Below are 19,623 nucleotides of genomic sequence, written 5' to 3'. Positions count from 1 at the left end.
ACGTGGGATCTTAGTTCCCCAACCTGGGATCGAACCTGGGCCCCCTGAATCAGGGGCATGGAGTCTTAACCACTGGACCACCAGGGAAGTCCCAAGAATTGTGATTTGTTCTTAAGATCCATCAAGCTACTTGATTTTCCTTTGCTTTTTTAAATAATTAATTAATTAATTAGGCTGCGTTGGGTCTTCGTTGCTGCGCGTGGGCTTTCTCTAGTTGCAGCGAGCACGGGCTTCTCATTGCGGTGGCTTCTCTTGTTGTGGAGCACAGGCTCTAGGCACACGGGCTTCAGTAGTTGTGGTGCATGGGCTCAGTAGTTGCGGCTCACTGGCTTAGTTGCTCCGTGGCATGTGGGATCTTCCCGGACCAGGGATTGAACCCATGTCCCCTGCATTGGCAGGCGGATTCTTAACCACTGTGCCACCAGGGAAGTCCCTTCCTTTGCTTTTTATCCTCTGAGATTAATACAGGAATAATAGCCCACCAGTATTGCCTTTGTGTTGTTTAATTTTCTGGCTGGAAAAATATTAAGTTCTCAAATACTATAAATCATTTGCACTGTGTGGTTCCTTTGAAAGCCTTTTAAAATAGTTTCTTTAAATAGCTGTAGTATTACCCATTACTTTTTTATTACCCATTTTCTTCAAAGGAGACTTGAGTAAATATTATAGCAACAATTTTATCTTTATTGATTCTATGACATTTTCATTAAAACAGCCACTTGACCATAAACAAATCCATATTTGGACTTCTGAACATTTATGAGGCAACTTCTTTCATTAGATCGTCAGAAATATTGTAGCCCTAATGGAGCTTTTTCAGAATGCTATTGTTGAGCTGTGTAGAATAATATAAATTTCTGCTTGCACAGTATCCCATCTAACGTTTAGTGGAATTTAATCCTAGTCCCCTGAAAGACAAGTACTCTCATTTAGTTCTGTAGCCTTTTGTTATATGTACTACTGTAACAACCCCGTAGGTGACTGGTGAACTAAAAATATTTGCACGCTTATAGAATCCTGGGTTTATTGTAGCATTTTTACATACTATAGAATTCTGAAATTATCTATAAATGGATTATAACTATATCTGAAGTTAAAGTATTTATCATCACAGTTATTTCTGGAATTAATTTTAAAGCCTGAAAATTTTCAATGGGCAGGTTTGGGCAATAAGTACTAACTTTAAAAAGTCTATTTTTAGAGCATTCTTATCTGGTATCATAGTACATATCAGGCTATGATATAATTATTGGCTTTTAAAAATAAGCAACTTGAAGGCATTTTATTTGTTTTGCATGATAGATGCTCAATAAGTATGTTGAAAGAATGGATAAAATCTTCACAATTTAGTTATTTGCCCCATGTACTTTTATGTTATGCAGTAACACTTGTGCACTAAAATAGACTGTTCGATCTGCTAGCATGCCAATTCCAGTTATACTAAGTTCAAGCTTCATTGCCTGCCTTTGTGTATTAGTGCAGAGGGGAGTTTTATGGATAGAGGAAAGAGGCAAATTGGATGACCAGGAGTTCTAAAGTAATTTCTAATTTCTAAAGCTTTTCCTAAAAGTTTAGAATTGTTTGAAATCTTGACCTTTTATTTCTGTGCGTTCTCTGAGGAGAGGGTCTCTGGTTTATAACTCTGTTATCAGAAATGTCTGGCACTCAATAGGTCCTCAGTAAATGTTGAATGAATGAGTTGGTTGTCTTTGTGATTTATCCTCTGGGGACTTCTCTGCAATTATTTATCACTAAATTGGGGTAAAGGTGATCCTTGCCCAGTTTAAATGTTTGTGCTGGAGTATATAATTAGTGGTAAGGTACTGGATGCTTTCATCTGATTATCTCTAATGACTGCAGTGACTTTGCGTGGTATTGTCATTGCCGTTTAGCAGACGAGAAAACAGCCTCAAAGAGGATAAGCTACTTGAACGCAGCTAGTAGAAGACAGAGGTAGGGACCCCAGCCTGGCATGCTGCCTGTAGTCTGTCCTCTTTATCTGCTCTCCCACAGAGATTAAGGACCTGGGCTCTCAGGATTAACAGGCTCTGCATGAATTGTTCTTGGTACCAATAAAGCTGGATATAGGAAATTCGACTTTGTGAAGCACAAAGTAAATAATACAGCACTGCATGCGTTTAGAAATTTTTTGAGTACTTTAGCTCTTCAGTTACTGGGTGGCCCTGAAGCTGACCAAGTTTTCCCTGGGGAATATTCCAGTTGCTTAGGAGTTGGGGAGTAATGGAGGCTGGACGCTGGAGGAGAAGGACCAAATGAGAAAGGTGTAGGACGAGGGATCAAAGTTGGCTTGTTTGTTTTTTAATTGTAACCCATTTAAAACAAGCAAGGATAAAGATTAATGTAATGACTATGCACCAACCACAAAGCTAATTAAACCTTCATATTATGTTTGTTTCAGATCTTAAAGAAATAGAACATTACAGCTATAACCGAGGCCCTGAGCACATCCCATTTTGTATTAGAGTTTTATTCATATGTTAGAGTTTATATTCATGTTGATAAATATAATTTTAGTACATTCATTTTTAACTGCTATGTAATGTTTTAGAGTATGAATATACCCGTTTATTCTCTAGCTGATGACAATTTAGGTTGTTTCCAATTATTTTGCAGCATACCCAGTGGGACAGTAAACTTTTTTTTTACTTTCTTCTCTGCACATGTGTGTCTGCCTAGGAGAAGAAGCTCTGTGTATGTGCGCCTTCGGTTCTGCTGCATCTTCTCAGATAGCACTCTCAAGTGGGGGCGGGTTTGCAGTCCTGCCACAGTGCATGAGTGCAGGAGAGATGCTAAGTGGGAGAAAGCAAGGAATGAGGAGGGGCATGCTGAGAAAACCGAGTATTTCAAGAAAATCAGAAGTATATCAGCCCAGTAAAAGGAATCTCTTGCAGAAAAGGAAAGCTGTCAATCTTAGCTCTTCATTTCCCTTCTTTAAGGTCAAAAATGAGTTTTTATTGAGCTTAAACAAAGCTTTTGTGTCAAGTATGCTGAAAATTTTGCCTGATCACACTGTTCTGAATCTGCTGAGTGATCCATTACTTACTGGAATGCACCATGAGAACAAGCAAAATTGAATGACTTCTTTATTTTTACTGGGGCAGGTGAAATTTGAAAAACGTATTGTGAAGGGAGGTAAACACTTCGGTCCTACCATTTTAAAAAAATCCATAATATCTTTCTTGTGTTGTATATTTTCATTTGGGAGTGTAATTTAAGTTGAACTTAGAATTGGGTCTTCTGAAGTGTTAAAAAATTCTAATTATGGAACCAAGCCTTTGTTCAAGTCAGGGAAATTCTATGCACACTAAAAAACATGGTTTTATTCATAATGATCTATTAACTATGTCCTAACCATGTCATCCCTCAGGCCTGTTAGCAGGAAATAAAATAAAAAGTTTTCTGTCAGCTTCCTCTTTTTTTTTTTTTTAATTGAAGAATCGCTGACTTAAAATATTAAATTAGTTTCAGGTATACAACATAGTGATTTGATATTTTTATACACTGCAAAATGATCACCAGGATAAGTCTAGTTTCCATCTGTCACCGTACAAAGTTATTACAGTATTATTGACTATATTCCCTATGCTGTACATTGCATCCCTATGACTTATTTATTTTATAACTGGAAGTTTGTACCTCTTAACCCCCTTCACCTATTTGGCCCATCCCCCCCACCCCCTCCCCTTTGCCAGCTTCTTTCTTCTCTTTTTGCCCTTGTTCACTCTCTGGTAGTAGTAGTTAAGAAAATCTTATGATGCAGAAGCTTGTAATAAGGAGGAAGCGGAAAGGGAAGAGAGGGAGAAGACACAGATCAGTGGTTTTCAGCGCAAAGCTGGGTGGTGGGCTGCTACTGGTTAGTACTAACCAGAAGAAGCCGGGTGTGCCGTTTGGCACAAATGACCCTGCGGTAACACATGCTGGCGCTTCGTGAATTGGAGCCCATTCTTATTTTTACATTTGGTGAGCCCTCTCTGCAGGGAGGAGGATTGCTTGTCTCCAGGGCCTTTTGCACACTACGGGAGTCTTTCCCTACCCACACTGTTCTCTCTGTGTGGAACATTCTCTCTGCTAGTCTTCTCCAGGTTAGTCCTTTCCACCTTTGGTGGTTCTCAGACTTCTTATTCTCAGGATTCCTTTACACGCTTAAAAATTTCTGAGGACCCAAAGAACTTTTGTTTATGTGGATTATATATATATATATATATTTTTTTTTTTTTAAATAAATTTATTTATTTATTTTTGGCTGCATTGGGTCTTCGTTGCTGCGCACGGGCTTTCTCTAGTTGCGGCGAGTGGGGGCTACTCTTCGTTGTGGTATGCAGGCTTCTCATTGCGGTGGCTTCTCTTGTTGCGGAGCTTGGGCTCTAAGCACGAGGGCTTCAGTAGTTGTGGCACGTGGGCTCAGTAGTTGTGGCTCGCGGGCTGTAGAGCGCAGGCTCAGTAGTCGTGGCGCACGGGCTTAGTTGCTCCGCGGCATGTGGGATCTTCAAGGATCAGGGCTCAAACCCGTGTCTCCTGCATTGGCAGGCAGGTTCTTAACCACTGCGCCACCAGGGAAGCCCTATGTGGGTTATATTGATCAACATTTACCACATTAGCAATTAAAACTGAGAAATTTAAAAATATTTATTCATTTTAAACAATAAACCCTATTACTTTGTTAACATTAATAAATAATATATTTTTATGAAGAATATTTTGTTTGTTTTGGAAAACATGGTTAGAAGACTGTTTTAGACAATGTTTTACATTTTATAAACGGGCTAGGAAGATGGCTGGATTCTCATATCTGCATTGGGTCTGTTGTGATATCACACCTGTGTAGCCTCTGGAAAACTATTGTACACTCCTGAAAGAATGAAAGTGAAAAAGGCAAATAACATCTTAGTATTTTTTTGAAAATAGTTTGACCTCGTGGAGCCCTCTAAAAGGGTCTCAGGACCTCGGGGGTCCTGAATCTCACTTTCAGAATCATTGCTTTAGATCTCAGTTCTGTTGTCACTTCTCCAGCGAAGCCTTCCCTGACCTCCCTCACTAGGTCAAACTTTCCTATTTTATGCCCTAGTAGTACTGTGTACCTCTCGTCTGTACCATTTATTAAAGTACCACCTTAACTTTAATGTCTGTTTCTGCTACTTGGCTCCTTGAGATTAGGGATCATGTATGGGTTTTGCTCACAATTACGTCCTCAGCCCTTGCCACAAGGGCCTGCCCTGTACTGGGCATTTGGTGCATATTTGAATAAATAAATGAGTGAATCAATTTAAATAAACAGACTTCTTGGATTCCACTTGATTATAGACTTTCCCTTAAAGTGTAAGTCCTTCTCTGAATTGTATACCTGGTGTCTATATCCATAGCATATATTTATTTTCTGTTTTTTCAGACTGATTATTGCTAAGACTGTTGCAGGGCCGTTACGCCCTGCATCTGTGCAGCATTCTGCTGATACTCTGTCTCACCCCTTGCACCACGTTACAGTTCTCTGTTTACCTTCCATCCCCCATCCCCCCCCGACTAGATTCTTCAGAAGCTTTTTGAGAAAAGGGATTGTGACTTGTTTATCTTTTCAATCCCCTTCTCCATGCCGCATTAGCATATCTTAGTATATAGTAGACACTAATATTTTCCTGAATGTGTCAAATTGGATTTGAAAAGATACATACACTACGATTGCATTACATACAATTGTATGTAATTACAACTACAACTACAATTACAATTACAATTACAACTACATACACTACAATTGCAAGTAAATGTAAAAATTTTGACCTAAGAAAAATCATGTTCCCAATGAATGGATTACTGACAGGTTATTTATTTCTGAATTGTTTTGCCCATCAGAATTCATAGGGTAATTCTGTAGGTATTCTGATTTCCAAGAAAGAATCATGGTGATCAGGTGTTTTTTTAAAACATTTGTGGACTTCCCTGGTGGCTCAGTGGTTAAGAATCCGCCTGCCAATGCAGGGGACACGGGTTCGAGCCCTGGTCCAGGAAGATCCCACGTGCCGCCGAGCAACGAAGCCCATGTGCCACAACTACTGAGCCTGTGCTCTAGATCCTGTGAGCCACAACTACTGAGCCCGCATGCCACAACTACTGAAGCCCGCACTTCTAGAGCCTGTGCTCCACAGCAAGAGAAGCCACCACAATGAGAAGCCCGTGCACCGCAACGAAGAGTAGCCCCCGGTCACCGCAACTAGAGAAAGCCCACACGCAGCAGCGAAGACCCAACACAGCCAAAAATAAAGAAATAAATTAATTTAAAAAACAACAACAACAAAAAAAACATTTGTCATACGTGGACATCATTCTGTCAGCAGATATTTGAGTTACGTGCATGTCGCAAGTACTGTGGTGTGCAGTGGGGATGTAGCTGTGAGCAGGGTGTACTTGATCCCAACCCTCAAGGATGTATAGTCTAGCCATCTGGTTTGAGTCAGCAAACTTTTTCTGTAAAGGACTGAATACTAAATGTTGAGACTTTGAGGGCTATATGGTCTTGGTTACAAGTACTCAGCTCTGCATTGTGGCCCCAAAGTGGCCATAGACACCCTGTAAACAAATGAGTGTGGACACATTCCAATAAAACTTCATTTACAAAAATGGGAGAAGATTGGATTTAGCCCACGGGCTGTAGGTGCTGACTCTTGATCTAGTTCGTTTGTTTCTCAGTCTCCGTCTAACTCCTATATCCGGAGTACCAATTTTCATATTTTCAATGAAATTTTCGTTGTCTTATTTGCTGGAATTAGCTAAGGTGAGATTGTTGAAGAACTTGATCTCATGCAAACCACTAAAGCTAATTCTTGTTTTTTTCTTTTGCGCTTTTATCCAGGACATTTTATTTCCTTACATCAAAGAAAATGTTAAAGAGTATCTGCAGACACATTGGGAAGAAGAGGAGTGCCAGCAGGATGTCAATCTTTTGAGGAAACAGGTTGGGATATTTCTATTCCATTGCTTCTACATTCCCAAGGGTGTTAGAACTGAGGATGCCTGAAGACTTAGAATGTTCTCTGAGCATATTTTAAAATAAGCACTCTGGATTCACAGGGCACGGATGTTGTAGTGACTTGCCTGCTTAGGAATTCACAGTACATAGTTAAAAGGCCAGAAATAATGACATAAATGTCAGTTTGTTGTCTCTACAATTGCCTCTTTCTGGAGCTATTTCAGTTGCATAAAATATCATGTATTTATAAAACTAAGTCATTTGTGGCTGGAATGCAAGAGGGTCTTGTGCCATCTCATCACATTTTTCATTAATGCCTCCAAGTGATAACACCTCATTACCTCATTCTCCACTCTCTCCTCCTCATGGCGTGAGCCCCTGCTGCCCCTTCACAGAGTCCCTGGGCCCTCACACACCTCTCTCCCCAGCTCACATTCAGCCCAGCCTTCATACCCGCCTTCGCCTTCGTTACGTGTACTTTGTTCTGCTTTGATCCCTCCCCAGTTTTCAGTCTTTCTCCTTCCACACTGTGTGCTGTGGAACTCCCGATCTGTTGTTTTTCTTATTAAAATTGCTTCATTGGCAAAGGTCTTACATGCTGTGCAGAGCTAACTCTCTGGCTCTTTTTGAGTTAATTTTCTACATTGGGCAACGTGGAAGGCTTTCTGTAAATTCTATAATGTTAGGAGTTAGGATTGGAAAGAGAGTCATATCCTTTGAGGCGTGGGGCATTTGGGTTTGTTGAATTTTCTAGATAACTCAGGGTTAGTCTGAAACACTCCCTTCTTTACCTTTTTTTGTTGTCTCAACACCTGTTGTTGAAACATACATACATATTCCCTCATTGTAGCGTATAAATCATTGAGTCTTTAGGGATTGGACATACGCCTTGTCACAGGCTAACCAGCTTCTAAATAGCTATTAGGGTTTTGCAGGATGTGGGAGATTGCAGGAGACTGAATGTAAACCAACCCCAGACATTGCTTCACTAGCTTCTTTTCATTGAATTCCAGGCATAAACTAATTTCACTGAGATTTTCTTTATTTCTTCCTCAGTTAGTTATAGTACAGAGAAAATGATCTGATATAATTGAAGTCCTGGTTTGTTGATCCTAGTAAGTGAATCAACAAACCAGGTCTTATTATAACATTTTATCATTTTGTGCTATCTCTTTTCTCACACACAACATGCCTCTTGGTTTAAGTTTCAGCTTTAGTGATACAGGAAAGGGGTTGTAAATTTATTCATTATAATCCAGTTTTTTTTAGGAATCATTCATATCAGTCCCAAAGCGTAGGATACTTTAATTTTTAACAGGGCTCGGTGCTAATGGTAGTTGGAGAAAGTTGGTCTGCTAGTTTTCAGGTATCATTTAAGGGATCTTTTTAAAAATGAGTAAGAAACAAACTTTGTGTTGTTTCTGATTTAAAGGCTGAAGAGGACTCCCACCTGGCTGGGGCTGTTCCGATCCCAGCAGCATCCGGGAATGGGGCGGATGACCTGCAGCGGGTGATCCAGGCCGTGGTGGATAACGTGTGCTGGCAGATGTCTCTGGACCGGAAGACCACGGCGCTGAAACAGCTGCAGGGCCACATGTGGAGGGCGGCATTCAAAGCTGGGAGCATGAAAGCAGAGTATGTAGCTCCTCAAGTGACTCTAAACACTTCACTAGCCACCAAAGCAAATACATTTTCCACTAGTCCTCTCTCTCCAGTGTAAGTTGCATGATTTGCAAAGTAGATAAGATCAACATTCTTTTGATTGCGACAAGGGAGTGTTCTATTTTGTTTTGTTTTTTCAAAGCTGGGATAAAGCATTTCACCCAGATAAATCCCCCAGGCCCGTGTCTGGCTTTGTGTGATGGTTGGAGACTTTTAACCCAAGTCTAAAACAGCTTCCTAGATGTAAATCAACTATACTCCAATTAAAAAACAAACAAACAAAAACCCCACACACAAAAAAACCAGCTTCTTAGAAAATGGCGACTTCCTTGAACTAAGTCATGTCTGATCCTTGGCGTATGAGTGACAGCACGGTTGGGCTGCTTCCCAGGATTGTTAGTTAGATTACCTGCTTTCTGCTCTGTTAGAGGAGTAAGAATGCTATAAAATTATGCAGCCCGTCACCGTGGGGTTACTCAGTGTCAGCAGTGCCACTCTGTTCTGTGCTCTTACAGCAGCTTGCAGACCTCGGAGTCTTGATTGTGGACTTCCTGAGAGCACTCCTGCCGAAGGAGACTCGTGAGTCCCATATTGCTATATTAAGAAATCTTAATAAGTTGCTGCCACTAAGGATTTCAGGGCATTGCCTGATGTAAACCCTAAGATCCAAGACTGTTGCTAGCTGCCTATATTTCTTTCGTTTTTCTGTCAACCGAGATGCCATTCCTTTATGTACTTTACAAGGGGCTTGCACCTTTTAAGGATGCTTTAGAATTTCAGGATAAGCCAGTGATGTGGAAATAAATACCAGTTAGTTCACCTGGTAAAACACTCAAAGCACTGGAGTCAGGAGTGCTGCTCACAGGAGTTAGCCCATCCTTCTCCTGGTCTTAGTTCCTTAATTATAAAACCAAGGACTTGCAGTAAATCATCTTTGACTTCTCAGCCCTGCTTTGGAGCAATAACAATCTGCAAATTCAACATAGACTAATCCTGTCTCTGAGTGCAAAGTAACATACAAAGTAACTCACTGCTGGTTTTGAACTAGTAGCTAATCCCTTTTCTTCAATTTGTTCAATATTGTTTCATCCAGTAGAAGACTTCTCTGACATTTTCCAGTTAATCTTTTATAGATGACTGGTTCCACATCCCAAGTTTCTTGTACTTCTCTTTTCACCCATCTCCTGTGATGTTGTCCACTGTAGAACTGGTGAACAAGACTGTCGAGAATCATTGCTGATTAGCTAATGTGAAATGGTACATGTCTGTTAACTGATTTGTTACATAATTTTTTTTCTGTATAGTAAAACCTAAGGTTTTCTTACTTCTCAAGAAATGTAGTTCTGTTTTCTAGCTAATCAAAGATTAATAGCTTTGAGCCTCCAAACATTTTTTTAATTGTTTGGGTGTAGATCTTTCTAAAAGCATTTCCATGCTCTCTTAAGGCACACTGGACATAATTGAACCTTTTCTCATCATGAATTATATCAAAGGCACACAACAGTACACTAGTATTGTTGTTTGCTTTTTTGAATTTCTTGGGAATTCAAAAAATCCCTTTCTCAGGGAACTGTGTTCAATATCTTGTGATAAACTATAATGGAAAAGAATCTGAAAAAGAATATATATATATATTTTTATATATATATATATATTTATATATATATTTATATATAAATATATATATGACTGAATCACTTTCCTGTACACCAGAAACTAACACAACATTGTAAATCAACTATACTTCAATTTTTAAAAAAAATCCGTTTCTTATTTTATCTCTTTATCTGTAATCACTTTTTACTGTCCTTAGTGTGGCTGTCTGTCAAAAACTCTTCTCCCCTCGACCTAAATTACTGCTTCTAATCTACTGTGACCCTGGAACTCTGGGGACACGCTCATTAGATCTGCAGGAGTTCACAGTCTCATGGAGGTGCTTTTCCTGGCTACCATTTGGACACAAATAGAGAAACTTGTGGCAGCTATCTGACTGGTTTTCATTTGGCTGGGTAACGTGTTCCTTCATTTCAACTTGGTGGTCTTCTCTCTAGGTTCTTTGAAGATGTGGTTCCAGCAGTCAGGAAATGGAGAGAGGCTGGAATGAAGGTGTATATCTATTCTTCAGGGAGTGTAGAGGCACAGAAACTGTTATTTGGGCATTCTACAGAGGGAGATATTCTTGAGGTAGGTTACCCGATTACTTTGTTTTTTTGACACCATCAAAGCATAAAACAGTGACTGTGAGTGCTACAGTTATAAGCTAAGCAGCATTCAGATAATTGCATTTACATAGATACATAGCATCTATGCAGGTTGTAAAAAAGAAGTGGAAAAACTGGGGAATACATTGTGGAAGGGTGAAATGTAGCTGTGGTACCAATCTTTGCATCAGAGGTTCTTAAACTTTGCTGTGCATAAGGATCACCTGGGGAGTTTGTTAAAAATGTAGATTCCCTGGGCCCCGTTTCCTGGCAAATCTATATCAGCAGGTCTGGGCTATGGTTGGGAATCTGCGTTTTCAAATATCTACCCTAAGTGATTCTGATGACAGTAGTATTAGAACCATATATATATCTCTCACAGATAAATAAGACCTAAGCTAGCTTGTAAATCAGCTATCTTGTCAGTATTAGAAAATCATCAACCCAAAGGAAAGGAAACTAATGGCTTCTTTTGGTTGTTTAAAGTATCAGGTAAGATGTGAAAGAGTGGCGCATGCCACTATCCCTCACAAAAGGGCACACAGACTTCTTGAATGCAGGAGAGTACATGGTGGATTCATTTGTTTCTGGTACTTTGGAGAGAGACAGATTTTATTTTAGCAGAATCAGCATTCTGCCGTAAGAGAACTGGGCATGTTATTACACGGTGATTACTTAAGGCCTCCTATTAACAGTCCTTGTACCTGAGAAAAGTCCTGCTAGCTTTTCTGTCCCACAGTCCCTACGTCCCCTGGAAGACAGGGTAGTCATTGGAAAGAGGGACTACATTTAGGACTTTAAAAAGAAATGCTGACTAACTGAATACAGGCTGAAATTAGTGATACAGAATGGTTTACTCAGCCAACTATTTTTTTAAAATAAATATTTATTGACCCTCTACCATGTGCAGAGAACACTTTGACTTTGGAGATTGTCATAGTCTCATTTTTACTTTCCTGCTTTTCATCTTAGTTCTAAGTCAAATATTAAATCAGTAGTAAAACCCTTTAATTGCTTGTTAACTATTCTCCTCTGAATACAGATATAAGCTTCTTTTCCGCTCTCTCTGATGAAATAGACAATAAGGTGATAGTAGACAGGACACAGTAATTACCCTACGAGTTCAGTAATAAAACTTTATCCTACACTTGCTTAGTGTGAGGCAGACTTGAGAGAGAAAGAAAATATGCAAAACAATTCTTAACTTTAAAAATCACAATATTAATATTGTGTAATCACAATATTAACCTTAATTTATCTTTGTTAGGCTTATTTTAAGTTTGTGAAAAGTTCTGAAAATATTCGAAAGATCACATCGTAATAGCTGATCCTAAATGTGAACTTATTTTAATGACTGTTGGTTAAATTAGTAAGTTATGTATTTGACCCCAGTTATTTCTAAGATGTCAAGGGTATATACGAGCTCTTGGGTAGAATTTTAAAATGTTTTAATTAGAAAATGAAGGTTTCTTGAAAGTAAAGTAATAGCTTACTAATTAGGCAGGTTAGAGAAATCTGGTCATTCTGGGATCAAAAGGACAAAGTTGAGAACCTTTCATCGGGTGAAACCCAGTCTAATAAGTAGTTTGAGTGAATATAGTGTTTTAAGGACAGGGAGTAGGGCATATATATTTTAAAAGATTTTGGATATAAAATTAATGCTAATGAAAGAAAACCAAGATTATAAAATGACCTTATATACATTGCATTGGTAGTTTTCTTTTTCCAAATGTTTATTTCTATAAAACCTTGGTTTATATTTACTTTTTGTAGCTTCCGTAAAGTCCTCTATGAAGTAGACTCACAGGGAATATTTGTTGAGGGGATGAAGTCGCTATGATTGTCGAGTAGTTCAGAGAACAGGGATGGGAGACGGAGGGGCTGGGTTACATGTGTGTTTGTAGCATCGTTCTTTCCCCTCCTCTGTGTCCAGCTTGTGGACGGTCACTTTGATACCAAGATTGGACACAAAGTGGAGAGTGAGAGTTATCGAAAGATCGCCAGCAGCATTGGGTGCTCCACCAACAACATCTTGTTTCTGACGGACGTTACCCGAGGTGAGTAATCTGACTTCTTGCACTGTACACTCCAGGGTGGGAGCCGAGCCTGGCACTGCAGACGGTTTGCCTTCGTAAAGAAAATTTATGTGGGTAGCCCTGGAAAATGAAGCAGGTTTATAAAAGGAAAGAGTGGACCGGCCAACCCACCTTCCTCTCCATCTACCCATCCTTGGGGGAAGTGGCACTGGAAAGATGAATTCTTCTCCTTTTAACATGAAATGGGGAAACAACAGAGGCAGCCAGCCGTAAGGGTGGGAAGGAGCATGCAGCCAGGGGTATGAGGGTAGGGGCGTGGCTTGTCCAGGACAGTCAAGTCACAGTGGACCTGCATCAAATGTACTTAACAGCAGTGAGATCAGCTCTACACCCTCGGCAAAAAAAAGTGAGAGAGAGAGAGAGAGAGAGAAGTCTGCAGCTGAAGCGATTTTGCCTCATTGTCCTGCTGACTGATGCGCGCTGCCCCTCGGCGAGGAGAAGCCTCATTTCTCCCTTCCCTCAGATGGGCTCAGTCCCCAGGCGCCCCTCATGTTGTGAACCTCAGCCTCACTGCACACGGATCTCATGTTTAAAGATCGGCGTCTTTTTTACCCAGCATGGCCCTCTTTATATTATATACAGTGCGTTAGCCCATGCATTATCACTGTAAGGGGTGAATGTATGAAACAGCACATACTCTACTTTATTGGCAATTTAAGTGATTTCGAGAGCAGTTTTGACCAAACGTAAAGCATACGCTCAAGCATCTACCTGTGTGAGAATACGAGTCCTCCAGAGAATTACAGAAGGAACTGGTAGTGAAGAAGGAAGCAAGCAGCAGCAGGTGAAGAGGTCGGGGGGTGCTGGGGGAGGTGGGTGGTCTCTGCCCCTGGCTGGCGAGGCTTTCCCACACTCCCCCAGCTGGCTGCAGCCTTTGATCTTGTGGTCATTTTCCTTAGAGTCTGTGCATCTCTCCGGGTCCTACTTTGGTGTATTTGTAATTGCACTTGTGTTGGAGGATAGTTTTACTTATTTGTGTTTCTTCCACTCATCTTGGATCGTAAGTTTTACCCTTCGTTTACCCATAGAACAGGGCTTTGTGTACTGTGCAGCCGCTCTGATACACTACATCTATTTCACCAGGCTCAAGAAGGGAATTAGGGAAAAGGGGCGGAGGGCAGGGGCGCTCTCCTATCTGGTGGCTCTGAGGGACCCCTGGGCCCCCGTGGAAGCAGCTTCAGCAGTCTGTAGTTGACATTCCTCCCTCCAGCCCTTCTGTTCGTTGTCGCAGAACTAGAGTCACCCCCGCTCACTGGGACTTTTCAGAGATGTCGCCCAAAGGCAAACCCAGGCTGCTGGCAAAGGCATCTTATCTGTGCTAGCGTGTGTGAGTATATTCTTTGTCTGCTGCTTTGGTTTATCATGTTAGGTACGATCTGTAGGCATATAAGCAAATATATACTAATTTGTGAAGCAGTTTAAAAAAAAAATCTTAACCAGCATAGGCCATCTAATGCCTTCAAGAAGTCATAATGTGTTTTCCAGAGAAAGAGTGGTAGACAGGCTTAATTTTACCTGACGTACAGTTGACATTCAGTAACCGCCAATATCTTTGTTAAATTTCAATCCTCGGTGAATCTAGACTGGAATTTTTGATCTAGGGAGATGGTAGCAAATCACAGCCGTTTGTTGTTTTGAGTTTTGAAAGCTCAGTAGATTTAGCGGGGACCTGCCCCTGCTGCACGTCCTGGTTTGGGTCAGCCTCAAAGTGCAAGGGTTCTACAAACTGTCATCTTATTTTTCTGCATCCTGGAAAGCTTTGCATTTGCGTGACTAACTGCACTGAAGGTGAGAGACAGATGCGTGGACACACAGCTTCAAGGTTCACGGTGTAACCAGCTGGCCAGGCTACACCTATGTACCAGAAGCCATTTCACCTGGCCTCTGCTTTGAACTGTCAGCGTACTGTAAATGTTTGCCTGTCATATTTCTGTGTATAAACCATTTACTGATTCAAAGCTACATTTTACCCTCTTCCTTGAATGGCTTTTTGGGGCTTTGAGTGGTGGGCTGGGGAGGTCGCTTTACTATCTGTGTAGATAAAGGTGTGAGGAATGATAATTTGAAGACCTTTTGCTTTGTTTTGCTCCTTATGCAAAGGAAATAGGCCTCTTTCTGGTGAGTTTAGCTGGTTTAACCTGTGAATTGCTTTTCTTTAATCATTCACATAAACAGGGCTGTTGGAGATGAAAATCCATGGTTCGCCCTATATTTAACTCCACTAGCATTTTTTTTTTTATAAATTTATTTATGTATTTATTTAATTTATTTTTGGCTGTGTTGGGTCTTCGTTTCTGTGCGAGGGCTTCCTCTAGTTGCGGCGAGCGGGGGCTACTCTACTCTTCATCGCGGTGCGCGGGCCTCTCACTGTCGTGGCCTCTCTTGTTGCGGAGCACAGGCTCCAGACGCGCAGGCTCAGTAGTTGTGGTGTACGGGCCTAGTTGCTCCACGGCATGTGGGATCTTCCCAGACCAGGGCTCGAACCCGTGTCCCCTACATCGGCAGGCAGATTCTCAACCACTGCGCCACCAGGGAAGCCCTTCCGCTAGCATTTTGAACGGTGAGTGTCTGCAGGCTTAGAATTAGAGATCTGCTTTGTGGCCGGAGCTCCCCACAAAGTCAGCCTGTCCCAAGCATTCTGGGATTGAATGCATGATTCAGCCTGTGATCCCTAGACCCTCACCTTATTCTCTGCTTTTTGGTTACCGCTAATAATTGTAACCCCTGCCCGAAGACCACTTACAGTTTCTTCGTATTCTTGTCTTTAGCCACATTTTTTTTCTAGTTGCCATCATAGTACATCTATAATTTCAAGTCTTTCTCTTTTCACTTAAGCCATATCCTTAGGTTGCAGTCCTAGAAATTATTCCTATTCTCTTTAGAGACTAGAGGTAATCTCCAAGTTGTCTCTCCCTTGAGTCCTCTGCAAGGAGGTTTTATTCCTGCCCCTCATCTTCTGCCAGCCCCACTCCTGCTTGGGCAGTAGGACCAGACCTGGGCTCACCTGTAGCTGGGACAGGGCCAGGTACCTGGCTGCCTGCCTTGCTCTTGTCTATTGTCTCTGATCCTGTGTTTTAGTAGCACGTGTCCAGACTTCCATTGCCAAGGCAGAGTGGAAGACTAAGTTGATATCCCAAATAATACTCAAATATAAAAGAGAGAACTGAAAGACTTTTTCCCTTTGGAGGAAAAGAAAAAAGAGGTCCAGGGTTTGAAGTCAACAAGTATTATTAGATAAGTGTCTCAATAATATATGAAAAGAGCAAATAGATGCTTAAGGACAAAAACTTGCCCCGTGGTGATCTTGGTAAGAGGCCGAATGTGGAACGGTCACTAACTAGTAAGTCCCACATGGATCGTGATGACTCAACTTGGTTGAGATCCTGGGTTCCTGGTCCAGAGGACTGTGCTTGAGGCAGCCAGGCCGGGAACTTGGGGTGCGTGGAAGGCAGTGCCTTTGCTGCTGGAGTGAATGGCATCTGCAGAATTTGCCTGAGGAGGGGATTGTGGAGCACTGTTTTTGCTCTGGGAGGTGACAGTCCTTTCATAGGAGGTGGGTGGGTGGAAGAGACAGCTCTGCCCCATTTACTCTTTCTTAGTACTGCTGCCCTTTAATTAATGCATTCCGTTGCTCTGGCTGTTTTCCACAGGTTGAGAAACTACTGGGGTTTCTTATTACACCAGGTCTGAATTGCAAAGAATGTGTTGCAGATTCTTCCCCAGTTTTACTCTATCTGCCCAAGTATGCCCCATCTCTGTGACCACAGACCCGTGTCCTGTGTCCATCCTCCTACTGTTTGCACATGTACTTTATGTCTGCCTACAATTCCTCCTTTCTTGCCAGTTTTCCTTCCTTGAAGTTTCTGATCAAAACTTACTCTCTGTGCAGAGGAGTCATTTGTTAAGTTGCAGGTCCTAATTCAGTAGTTGCACATTGGGGAACCTGACATTCTGTATTTGTAACAGGCTTCCACGTGATTTCCACACTGCTGGTCCAGGGACTACACTCAGAACAGCAATGCTATAGAGCAGGAGTTGACAAAATTGTTTGGTAAAGCAGGGGTCCCCAACCCCCTGTTAGGAGGCAGGCCGCACAGCAGGAGGCGAGTGGTGGACGAGCGAACGAAGCGTCATCTACCGCCCCCCATCGCTCCCATTACCGCCTGAACCGTCCCCCCGCCACTACCCCGGTCCGTGGAAAAATTGTCGTCCATGAAATCAGTCCCTGGTGCCAAAAAGGTTGGGGACCACTGCTGTAAAGGGCCAGATAGTAACTATTCAACTCTGGTCCTTGTAATGCAAAAGCAGCCACAGATAGTACATAAGTGAGTGTGTGTGACTATGTTCCAATAAGACCATGTTTACAAAAACAGGCGGTGGGCCATAATTTGCTGACCCTCGTTCTAGAGCACAGACCACAGAGTCTGACACATGATTTCAAATTTCAGCTCTACCACTTGCTAGCTCTCAGTTTCAGTTTCTGTGTCTGTAGAATGGAGATAGTAATACTAACAACCTCAGGGTTGTTGTGAAGATTTAGATGGGAATGGAAGTTCCAGGAAAGCAGGAACTTTGTTTTGTTCACATATCTCTGGTCCTAGCATAGTACCTGGCACATAGTAGGTGCTAAATTAATACAAGGTATTAGCTATTATCTTTCAGATGGATACAAAATGAGGAGGGGTATGTAACCCAAGACATATTAGAGAGATCCCCTCAAACACATAGCTTACTTAGTTTCATTTGACTAGTCCTGTTTTTACTTCCATGCAATCACTGATCTTAAAACACTCTTAGTCCAATGAGGAGAGAGACAACAGGTAATAACGTGTCAAATCATGTTGTCTTGATAGGACTAAATACAGGGTGTTAGTGGAGCACATAGGATGCTCTAATACAGCTGGTAGTAGCTCTAGAAGATAGAATATTTGAGCTGAATTTTGAAGAGTAGGAATTTGCCAGGCAAAAAAGATGGGCAGTCTAGCCAAGGGTTGTGACATGTTTGGGCTCCAGGTGTGAGAGTAGGTATTTCAGCCTGGTTAGATCCTGGGATTCCATTTGCCCCATATCTACTTAGTTGGTATTATTCCTGACAGCCTGTCGTTTGGGAAACAGCTCAGTTCTCTGTAGGACTGATGGGCGGGAATGGAGGAAAGCTGTGGACACGGCTCTGTCTTTGTGCATTCGTAAGTACTTAATAAAGCTTAGAAGTCCAGGACACACTGTCCTCCTAGTCTGTCAGTACAGTTAGTTACGCATCTGAAAAAAATTTTTATGGAAAAATTAAAAATTATATAAAAGAATATGTCTTTTCGCTTCCACAGTTATCAAATCTGGACCAGACTTATTTCTTACATTCCCACATCCCTCTGATTATTTTGAAGCAAATCCCAAACATCATGTTCTGCCATTTCTGACACATATTTGGATTTTCGCAGAGGCCAGCGCTGCTGAGGAAGCTGACGTGCACGTAGCTGTGGTGGTGAGACCTGGCAACGCGGGGTTAACAGATGATGAGAAGACTTACTTCAGCCTCATCACGTCCTTCAGTGAACTGTACCTGCCTTCCTCAGCCTAGAGGAGGAGTTCCAAGGAAGACCAAACTGTCTTCACAGAGTTGTCCCCTGTAGTCTAGTTTTATTCTAATGGTAAAAGTAACTTCTTACTTAAAAAATACATATATACACATACATAAGGTATGTAAGTGTGTGTATGTTCAAATTACCTTTCACAAGCACGTTAAATGAGAAAAAGAATCTCAGTTCAGTGAAAAGGAAACTTATTTAAAGATGATGCTTTATATGTAGAAATTGTTTGAAACCACAGCTCTATAACCATTATTGAGGGCGAAATATAGTTGATAGAAGAAATTACTACTATACAGGTCAAATGTGTTATGTTTATCAAGTCATGTACCAAAATAGAAAGGTAGGTGTGAGAAGTTACTCAGAAGCCTGGTTATTTTAAAAACTAGAAGTATTTCAAAGACATTCCTAGTAATAATCTACTCCCCTTTTAAATTGTGAGTTAGAATATTACAGCAACTGAATTTCAAGCTATTAACCTCCCTATTTACAAATGACAAAGCTATTTGTTTCTGCTCTGAAAGAGAGCAAAGTTGGGAAAGGAAACTCATTTGAGTCTTGATTAATCATATATCTGTTACTTAAGAAACTTGCTAATCATTGTGGTACCCGCAGCAAGCAGTTGCCTTACCAGTGAAAAAGATGCACTAATGTAACAGCTAAAATAGAAGTGTGCTTCCTAATGTTTAACAAAACAGTCCTAATCCTGACAGTTATCATAGATTTCAGAGTTAACCTTGCTAACTACTTCTTAGCACAGTTTGAGAACATACGTTAATTGCTGTTTACTATTAAAAAACAAAAGGTTTGCTGAAATTTGTCCATAAGACCTAGAAGAGCCCTAATATCTAATATTTTCTTCTGAAATGGATGTGAGAAATGTAAATTTTATAACAGCGTTATTTATCCTAGTTCAGCCTAATAGGATGTCATGTCAATTTCATGTGGTAATTAATAAAAACGTTTTCTTCTTTACTCAGTTGTTTTTTTTAAAAATAAATTTATTTATTATATTTATTTATTTTTGGCTGCGTAGGGTCTTTTGCTGCACGCGGGCTTCCTCTAGTTGCAGCAAGCGGGGTCTACTCTTTGTTGCG

At 41.1% G+C, this 19,623-nt stretch overlaps 1 protein-coding gene across 2 annotated transcripts in view; it reads left to right on the top strand.

Moving 5' to 3' along the window:
• The window catches only part of ENOPH1 (enolase-phosphatase 1), a 35,785-nt gene extending 16,284 nt beyond the window's left edge, over positions 1-19,501 (top strand). For both annotated transcript variants that reach the window (XM_082463203.1, XM_082463204.1), the window contains exons 2-6: positions 6,866-6,967; positions 8,415-8,617; positions 10,696-10,828; positions 12,779-12,902; positions 18,380-19,501. In XM_082463203.1, coding sequence (XP_082319329.1) covers positions 6,866-6,967; positions 8,415-8,617; positions 10,696-10,828; positions 12,779-12,902; positions 18,380-18,519 — 702 coding nt within the window. In that variant the 3' untranslated portion in view covers positions 18,520-19,501. The remainder of the gene's footprint in view (positions 1-6,865; positions 6,968-8,414; positions 8,618-10,695; positions 10,829-12,778; positions 12,903-18,379) is intronic.
• Positions 19,502-19,623: the final 122 nt, after the last annotated feature.

This window comes from Balaenoptera physalus (genome assembly GCF_965194825.1).
Source record: "Balaenoptera physalus genome assembly, chromosome: 5".
Classification (NCBI taxonomy): domain Eukaryota; kingdom Metazoa; phylum Chordata; class Mammalia; order Artiodactyla; family Balaenopteridae; genus Balaenoptera; species Balaenoptera physalus.
The sequence above is the reverse complement of the archived record's forward strand: the minus strand, read 5'-3'. Positions and strand labels throughout refer to the sequence as shown.